The following is a 9777-nucleotide window of genomic DNA, read 5'->3' on the forward strand; positions in this document are numbered from 1 at the left end:
AATGTTATGTTTATTTAATTTGTGTTCCCCCAGCCTGCCTATGGTCCCCCAGTGGCTAGAAATGGCGATAGGGGGGGGCAGAGCAAGTGTTAGCAGATCAAGCATCAATCATCACATTCATACATATATTAAATAGATCCATCAGGACAAAACAGTAATAAAAAAACATACTAAGATTGGCATCTGAGCCATTTGTTCAGTGCCTGCTTAAAACCTCCTAAACTTCTGACCATCTTTAGATTTCCTGGTAGCTCGTTGCTACATACAAAAAGGACTCCTTACCTAAATTACTCTTAACTCTAGGAGGTACAAAATCGGTAGAGCTGCCCCTGGTGGAGTAGCTGTGAACATCTCATTCACAAATATTGTGAATGATTGAATCCACATGTGCCTCGTTGCAGCTCATAACAGGAAAGCCAGCCACGCCTCCTGCTACACACACTCGTACACACACACACACTCACACACACTGCAGGGAAAAACACAGAAGGGAGGAGGGAGAGGAGAGAGAGAAAACACATACAGAAAAAAACCCACAGAAAAACCAAACCATAACAAAAATGCTACATTTGGAATAAGACTTAATTCGGAATATCCGAACAGAATAGGCTGTTTACATGACCCGCATCAGTGAAAAGGGAAGGAAAATGCTGTGGCCGCTCTTTCTCTATAGCTATGTACAACCAACAACAAGTAAGCTGGTAAGATTTGGGTAAGGCCACTGGTGAGGCGGGATTGCAATGCATCCTGGCAGGAAATCCTGCCCGCCTGCTGGGATATCTTTACTTGTATAAACATCACAGCAAAGAAAGGCAGAGTTCGGCTTCACTTCACTTAAAGTGACTGCCGAGCTGAAGTCGAGATCAGTCTCTCTGTTTCTCTCTAAAGAAAGACTCAAGAGTACGTCAGATCTTTTTCCGCAGCATAGAAGTGTCTCTGACAAACACTGGTGAGTACAACTGTAATGATATTAATATATAATGTTTACTGTTGTTACATTAAAAAGCAACAGAAATGTCTGCCACACTTGGGCGCTCCCAATTTAATTATTATTATATTATATCATATTTGTGTCCTTTTATTACGTGAAGTATGGGAACTGCGCAACAAAGAATTAAATGAATTACTTTCTTTTTTTTCAACATTGAAAGCCCCTCCTTTTTTCACTTTTTAATGTTGGCAGCTGAGCAAAACTTCCTTTGACAAAAGTCAACGCTACTCGAATAGGAACTTTTGTGAAGTAAATTATTCAGTTTGTTTGTTTATTTAGGATCCTCATTAGCTCCTGCATTGCAGGAGTTAATGTTGTTATCCTTACGCCACCTTCACTGGCACTTGAAATCAGCTCCGTAATACGCAAAACGCCCCCAGTGGACGTCGTACTACACCGTTTGAAAGCGTCGGAATAGTAGAAATCAGGAGTAGAAAAAAAATGATGGAGAGAATGACTCATTCTGTCAGTGTCCGAATGTCCAATTCTCTACGACCTCTCATCTGAGGGCTATAGAGATATAAACAGAAAGGCTGCTGCTTGGAGAAGTATTGCTCTGAATGGTGTCTGAATGAATAACATAAATTCACTTGAGCTAGCGAGCTCAGGCTAGCTGACGTTAGCTAACACTAACTAGTTAGCGTTGATTAGCTAATGCGAGCAGTTGTATTAACTGCCCTAATAACGTTAGGAAAATCATGAAAATTAAAACATTACATGACAACTTATCGTTATGAAATCATTATTTATTTTATTAAAAGTTAAGAATTCAGATTTGTTTATCAGTACCATAGTAACTTCCGCTCGATTTGTCGGATAGCAACTGTCCGTTGCCTGTCGCAAAAGTAAAAAATTTTGAACGCATGCGGATGACCAACGGACACGGCTTTTTTCGCACCGCACTCGTTCGGAGACATTCGCATGCTGTGTGCAATCTACACAGGAAATTAATGACTTCTGGTCATTTCACAGCCGTATCGGAGCTGATTTCAAGTGCCAGTGGGAAGGTGGCGTAAAGGTTTTGCCAGTGAAAGACTTTCAAATAATACCATAAGTCATTCAGATGCACCATTGTTTGTGCACACAATACTTTTAATTGACAGTTGCCACATGCTATTGTTAAAAAAACATCCTCTTTTAAAGAAGGCCAATAATGTACATACAGACACCACAACTGTAACACTGTTGGTGTTTACATTTTGCATTGCCATTAACTATAACTAAAAGCACAATACAACTTGTCAAGGACTTGAAAACCAAAACTGTAGACTTGGGACTTTCCTGTCGTGACTCATAACTAGTGTCTCAACATGCGAGTCTTTTTGGTAAATTCCAAACAGGAACTTAGTCACACCTTTTTTAGTAGTTACCCTGGCTCGGTTTTTGTTTTCTTCAGAATTATTCCATTTGATTACGCTCCTTTAAGCAGGTGGCTCGTTGTTTTCTTCTGGTGGCAATTCATCTTCTCTTGCAAAGTCAGCTACTGCTCACAGCTAAGCTACTGTGGTCTCTAGTTATCAAAGTGTATAAGAAAAACAGACTGAATTCCTCAAACATTTCATCAAACAAAAAAACAGACATAATGTTTGCATTTTTTCACACTTTTATTTGTGTTTCCAGTGTGTAGATATGGCTGAAGCCAGTTTTCAACTGTCTGAAGATCAGTTTCTGTGCCCCATCTGTCTGGATGTGTTCACTGATCCTGTCACCACATCATGTGGACACAACTTCTGCATGAACTGCATCACTGAACACTGGAATACTAATGACCAGTACCTGTGTCCGATGTGTAAAAATGTTTTCAACACAAAACCTGAGCTGCTCATCAACACTTTCATCTCTGAGATGGTTGCTCAGTTCAGACAGTCAGCTCAACAGAAAGCCAGCAGCAGCAGCTCAGAGCAACAAGTGTCCAAACCAGGAGAGGTTCCCTGTGACGTCTGCACTGGAACCAAACTGAAGGCCCTGAAGTCCTGCCTGGTGTGTCTGGCCTCCTACTGCGAGACTCACCTGGAGCCTCATCTGACAATGTCAGGCCTGAAAAGACATCAGCTGATCGACCCTGTGAAGAACCTGGAAGGCAGGATGTGTACGAATCACGATAAACCTCTGGAGCTGTTCTGTCAGATCGATCAGACATGTGTCTGCATGCTCTGCATGATGTTGTTCCTCTGAAAGAAGAATATGAAGAAGGCCGACTTGGGGAAGAGATTCAACTCCAGCAGGAAAAATGCAGAGTCAGAGATAGCAGAAGGTGTTGAGGCCTTCACAGCTCTGATGAAGTTAGTTGAGAGAAGCATGAACATCCTCATTGATACAATTCAAGAGAAGCAGAAAGTAATAGAAAAACAGGCCCAAGCTCTCATCAAAGAGCTGGGTCAGGAAGTCTCTGAGCTGATGAAGAGAATGACTGAGGTGGAGCCGCCTTCTCCAGATCCACAAAACACATGTAGACCGGTTGGGCATACTCCCAGGTTCCCTCCAGGATCCTTGCGAGAGTAAAGATCTGGTCCGTTGTTCCACGACCAGGACGGAATCCGCATTGTTCCTCTTCAACCTGAGATTCGACTATCGACCGAACCCTCCTTTCCAGCACCTTGGAGTAGACTTTACCGGGGAGGCTGAGAAGTGTGATACCCCTGTAATTGGCACACACCCTCTGGTCCCCCTTTTTAAAAAGGGGAACCACCACCCCGGTCTGCCACTCCTTAGGCACCGTCCCAGACTTCCACGCAATGTTGAAGAGGCGTGTCAACCAAGACAACCCCTCAACACCCAGAGCTTTAAGCATTTCTGGACGGATCTCATCAATTCTTGGGGCTTTGCCACTGTGGAGTTGTTTAACTACCTCAGCAACCTCCACCAGGGAAATTGATGCCAATCCCCCCTCATCCTCCAGCTCTGCCTCTACCATAGTCGGTATGGTATTAGTCGGATTTAGGAGTTCCTCAAAGTGCTCCTTCCACCGCCCTATTACCTCCTCAGTTGAGGTCAACAGCGTCCCATCCTTACTGTACACAGCTTGGATGGTTCCCCGCTTCCCCCTCCTGAGGTCGCGAATGGTTTTCCAGAAGTACCTTGGTGCCGACCGAAAGTCCTTCTCCATGTCTTCTCCGAACTTCTCCCACACACGCTGCTTTGCCTCTTTCACGGCAGAGGCTGCAGCCCTTCGGTACCTTCGGTACCTTGCAACTGCCTCCAGAGTCGTCTGGGATAACATATCCCAGAAAGACTCCTTCTTCAGTCGGACGGCTTCCCTGACCACCGGTGTCCACCACGGTGTTCGTGGGTTACCGCCCCTTGAGGCACCTAAGACCCTAAGACCACAGCTCCTCACCGCAGCTTCAGCAATGGAAACTTTGAACATTGTCCACTCGGGTTCAATGCCCCCAGCCTCCACAGGGATGCACGAAAAGCTCCGCCGGAGGTGTGAGTTGAAAGTCTGTCGGACAGGGGCCTCCTCCAGACGTTCCCAATTTACCCGCACTACCCGTTTGGGCTTACCAGGTCTGTCCAGAGTCTTCCCCCACCCCCTGACCCAACTCACCACCAGATGGTGATCGGTTGACAGCTCTGCCCCTCTCTTCACCCGAGTGTCCAAAACATACGGCCTCAGATCAGATGAAATGATTATAAAATCGATCATTGACCTTTGGCCTAGGGTGCTCTGGTACCAAGTACACTTATGAGCATCCCTATGTTCGAACATGGTGTTCGTTATAGACAATCCATGACTAGCACAGAAGTCCAACAACAAACAACCACTCTGGTTTAGATCAGGGAGGCCGTTCCTCCCAATCACGCCTCTCCATGTGTCTCCATCATTGCACGTGCGCGTTGAAGTCCCCCCAGCAGAACTATGGAGTCCCCGACTGGAGCCCCATGCAGGACTCCACTCAAGGTCTCCAAGAAGGCCGAATACTCCGAACTCTTGTTTGGTGCATATGCACAAACAACAGTCAGAGTTTTCCCCCCCACAACCCGCAGGCGTAGGGAGGCGACCCTCTCGTCCACCGGGTTAAACTCCAACGTAGCGGCGCTCAGCCGGGGACTTGTGAGTATCCCCACAGCCGCCCGGCGCCTCACACCCTGGGCAACTCCGGAGAAGAAAAGAGTCCAACCCCTATCCAGGAGTATGGTTCCAGAACCAAGACTGTGCGTAGAGGTAAGCCCCACCAGATCTAACCGGTAGCGCTCCACCTCCCGCACAAGTTCCGGCTCCTTCCCCCACAGAGAGGTGACATTCCACGTCCCCAGAGCCAGCCTCTGCTGCCCGGGTCTGGTCCGTCCAGGCCCCTGACCTTCACTGCCACCCATGTGGCAGCGCACCCGACTCCAGCGGTTCCTCCCACAGGTGGTGGGCCCATGGGATGGAGAGATGTCCGCCACGTAGCTTTTTCGGGCTGTGCCCGGCCGGGCTCCGTGGCAAACCCGACCACCAGACGCTCGCTGACGAGCCCTCCATCTGGGCCTGGCTCCAGACGGGGGCCCCGGGCTTCCTCCGGGCAGGGTCACTTCCTCCCTTCCTCGATGTTTCATAGGATTTTTGAACCATTCTTTGTCTGGCCCCTCACCTGAGACCACTTTGCCTTGGGAGACCCTACCAGGAGCACAAAGCTCCAGACAACACAGCCCTCAGGTTCATAGGGACACACAAACCTCTCCACCACGATAAGGTGATGGTTCTACATGACAATCAAACATATATACTTAAAACATATATATATATATACAAGAAACAATAAAAGGGAAAGCTGAAGAGCTGGCTGTGTTAATTTGTGCTTAACCTGTACATTTTTACATCAACAAAGATATCTGAAGAAACAAAATCTGATTTATTCAATTTTCACGAATAAAAGAGATTTTGGCTAAGAGCCAAAGAAGTGTTTCTTTCTAGAACAAACTGCTTCCTTTTTTGAGACTATCACTGGGCACAGAGAGCTTGCAGGGGAGGGGGAAGGAACTGTCTTTTGCTTCTCCAAGCCTGAGCAGAGGGGGAAAGGGGAAGTTGTATTTTGCAGCACGAGTAAAAGTCAGGAAGTTTAGGACTCTGCAAGGAGTCAGACAGAATCAGTGGAACTACAACTGGAAGTGCCTTAAAAAGCTGCTTCTTCACTCGCTGATGCCAATCTGAACGAAACGTGCACATAACACTGCTAATAAAAATATAAACTCTTCATAGGGAAGAAGAACTTCTCTGCAACTGTTCAAGAAATTAAATTAATTTAAGTCATGTGTAAAATAAAAATAACATGTTTATGTAGGCTGATTTGACGTCTCCTCAGAAGGTGGGGGTGTTTGTGGATTATGAGGAGGGTCTGGTCTCCTTTCATGACGTAGATGCTGCAGCTCTTATCTACTCCTTTACTGGCTGCTCCTTCACTGAGAAACTTTTCCCATACTTCAATCCTGGTCTGAATGATGTTGGTAAAAACTCTGCCCCTCTGATCATCTCTTGTGTCGATCGCACTGATTAAAGTAAAGTGATTATTTTTCATCCAATCTCTGTACGACCAAAGCGAGAGCTGTGTCCGGGTTCTCGGCAGTAAGTCGGACTCGTTTCAGGTGAGAGTTGGCCTCCGCCAGGGCTGCGCTTTGTCACCAATCCTGTTTGTAGTATTTATGGACAGGATATCGAGGCGTAGTCGGGGTGGAGAGGGGTTGCAGTTCGGTGGGCTGGGGATCTCATTGCTGCTTTTTGCAGATGATGTGGTCCTGATGGCATCATCGGCCTGTGACCTTCAGCACTCACTGGATCAGTTTGCAGCCGAGTGTGAAGCGGCTGGGATGAGGATCAGCACCTCTAAATCGGAGGCCATGGTTCTCAGCAGGAAACCGATGGAGTGCCTTCTCCAGGTAGGGAATGAGTCCTTACCCCCAAGTGAAGGAGTTCAAGTACCTTGGGGGTCTTGTTCGCGAGTGAGGGGACAATGGAGCGGGAGATTGGTCGGAGAATCGGCACAGCAGGGTGCGGTATTACATTCAATTTATCGCACCGTTGTGACGAAAAAGAGAGCTGAGCCAGAAGGCAAAGCTCTCAATCTACCGGTCAGTTTTTGTTCCTACCCTCACCTATGGTCATGAAGGCTGGGTCATGACCGAAAGAACAAGATCCAGGGTACAAGCGGCCGAAATGGGTTTCCTCAGGAGGGTAGCTGGCGTCTCCCTTAGAGATAGGGTGAGAAGCTCAGTTATCCGTGAGGAGCTCGGAGTAGAGCCGCTGCTCCTTTGCGTCGAAAGGAGCCAGTTGAGGTGGTTCGGGCATCTGGTAAGGATGCCCCCTGGGCGCCTCCCTAGGGAGGTGTTCCAGGCACGTCCAGCTGGGAGGAGGCCTCGGGGGAGACCCAGGACTAGGTGGAGGGATTATATCTCTAACCTGGCCTGGGAACGCCTCGGGATCCCCCAGTCGGATCTGGTTAATGTGGCCCGGGAAAGGAAAGTTTGGGGTCCCTTGCTGGAGCTGCTACCCCCGCGACCCGACCCCGGATAAGCGGATGAAGATGGATGGATGGATTATTTTTAGACTGCAGTCATGAATTTGATTACTTCAGATTCAGTTTAAGAAATCCAAAAAAGATTTGTGACTTCAACAATAGTTATGGAAGACTTCACTTGGATTTGAGACTGACAACTTGAAATTCCTTTAATGGTTGGCAGAGGAAAAAGTCTCACAATCACCTCACAGTCTGTAAATAGCTTTTTAAAGCTAAACTATTCCTGGCAGATCAAAACTTAAAATACACCTTATTTATTATTTGTTTATTTACTCCTTCAATGTAAGGTTTATCAAGAAATGCCACTGAGGGTTAATGGAGGCTTTTATATTACTAGAAACATAAATGCACTCATATTAAGCTACTGCAGGGAGTTCTACGACATTACGTTTTATTTATAAAATATGATTTTCACAACATTGCCTGTTTTAGTGTGTGTTTGCAGTGCGTCTTTACGGAGCCCCAGAACGATCACAGATAGAGAAAATATTTGCGCGTGGCCTCGAGTATTTTGTGTCGTATTGTAGCCTATATGGAAAATGCAGCATTTTCAGAGGACTTGTTAATGCTTACTGCGCAATCATCAAGTTGCTGCCAGCATTTTAAGAAGTAGCCCGTGTAATGAGGACGTTCCCTGTCAGTGCAAGCAATGCAATTCTTAAAGTGTTTTATCATCAAATCTTTCAGTAATCAAAACACAGAAGGGAATTCTCCGCTCTTTCCTCGGCAGGACCAAGGGGGTAAGCCAGCGTCTGAAAAGTGTACCTCCTATGGGGAGATTCTGAGGCTAACAAGCACTCACCTGCCGTTAGCATCCCATTGACTGCCATTCATTTTGGCGTCACTTTGACAGCGAATAACTTTACATCTGAAGCGTTTAAAGACTCTATTTGTCCGTTGTTTATTTCTAAACAAACATGACAATGTATAAAAGGCTCCATTACCTTGTATCTCACGTTATGGCCCCGTAGTAGCCGTTTTTGTAAAAATAGGCTAACGATTGTGCCACAACCACACAACTTTTTGTCGCACGGTAGAGAAATTACCGTATAGTACAGGAGAAGCTCGCAGGCAATCGGGGGGACGTGGAGGCAGGGAGAAGCCCATAGAGAGTCCATGAAAGCAACGGAACAAAATATTTCAGCAATGTTTTGCTCCTGCTCCTACGCTCATGGACAGCTCCTACTCACGCTCTCCGTCTCTGCTAGATTGGGAATGATTGAGATTTCTCTTGGCACAGCTACCAGAAGACTTCCAACTTTCAGACAGGTTGCTCACGTCACATCTACGTCTTCAAGCTCAGTTGGAGGCTGCTCAGTAACGCTCAGCCATCACTGGAAAGTGCTTCTAATAGACTTCACAGGAGCTATAGTGGTTGTAAAGTGTTCATGCATAGTGAATCGCCACTTTTTCATCAAAAGTATTTCATTAATAATAATAATAATAATAATAATACATTTTATTTAAAGAGCCTTTCATGACACCCAAGGTCATTTCACAAACAAAAAAGGACATTAAAATTATAGTCATCTCATAAAGGTGCTGAGGTTCACGCTAGGGACATGCAGTAGGCCTGTTGAGGAGGATCTCAGTGAGCGGGCAGGGGTGTAAACTTCCAATTCTCACTATAGAGCAGTGCGAGACTACCTCCCCTCCCGGATGAGCGGGGTTTACAGATGTAAACAAATCCGGGACTGCTTGGTTCAAGTGGAAGAAATTATCGCTTCTTTGCCACGCCTCCGCGAGACACAGAAAAGTCCAGTCCACGGTCCACAACGAAGTCGCCGACGAGAGAAGCCTCGCCGGTGGGGGATCTTATGTTGAACTATCCAGCTTTCAGTCGGTTTGACTGACATATCTGTGCATATCTGATCTGGGCAGACGGGCAAGCACAGTACAGTCAACTCGTCGATCAGGCTTCAAATATGGGGGCAGTGGTGGCCTAGGGGGTTAAGGAAGCAAACTTGGGACCAGGAGGTCGCCAAGGGTGGGAAAGTGAAAGAGTCCCTGTCCCAGTAAAGTTTCCCTCCCTCATTACCACCACTGACGTACCCTTGAGCAAGGCTATTAACCCCAACCGCTCCAGTGGAGCTGCTCATTGGCCAGCAGATCAGACTGTGGTGGTACTGGGCAGCTACCAGGTATGAATGTGTAACTGTGTGTGAATGAGAAATTGTTCTCAATCAACTTACCTGGATAAATAAATATACTTAAATAAATAAATTTACTTTTTCGTGAGAAAAAGTAAAATTACTGAAAATAAACAAGCCAGACGGAGGGGCGTCAATCTCG

General features: G+C 46.5%; 1 protein-coding gene across 1 annotated transcript; it reads left to right on the forward strand.

Moving 5' to 3' along the window:
- Positions 1 to 524: 524 nt before the first annotated feature.
- LOC144530904 (E3 ubiquitin/ISG15 ligase TRIM25-like) lies at positions 525 to 3166 on the forward strand. The gene is made up of 2 exons (XM_078270656.1): positions 525 to 949; positions 2612 to 3166. Exon 2 carries the CDS (start codon positions 2621 to 2623, stop codon positions 3164 to 3166), a length of 546 nt encoding a protein of 181 aa, XP_078126782.1. The 5' UTR covers positions 525 to 949; positions 2612 to 2620.
- The last annotated feature ends 6611 nt before the right edge of the window (positions 3167 to 9777 follow it).

Source organism: Sander vitreus, chromosome 2 (genome assembly GCF_031162955.1).
Source record: "Sander vitreus isolate 19-12246 chromosome 2, sanVit1, whole genome shotgun sequence".
NCBI classification, from domain to species: Eukaryota; Metazoa; Chordata; class Actinopteri; order Perciformes; family Percidae; genus Sander; species Sander vitreus.

What these genes read in the sequence shown, in the direction of transcription:
- LOC144530904 (XM_078270656.1), top strand. Translation starts at nt 2,621, where the DNA reads ATGGCTGAAGCCAGTTTTCAACTGTCTGAAGATCAGTTTCTGTGCCCC.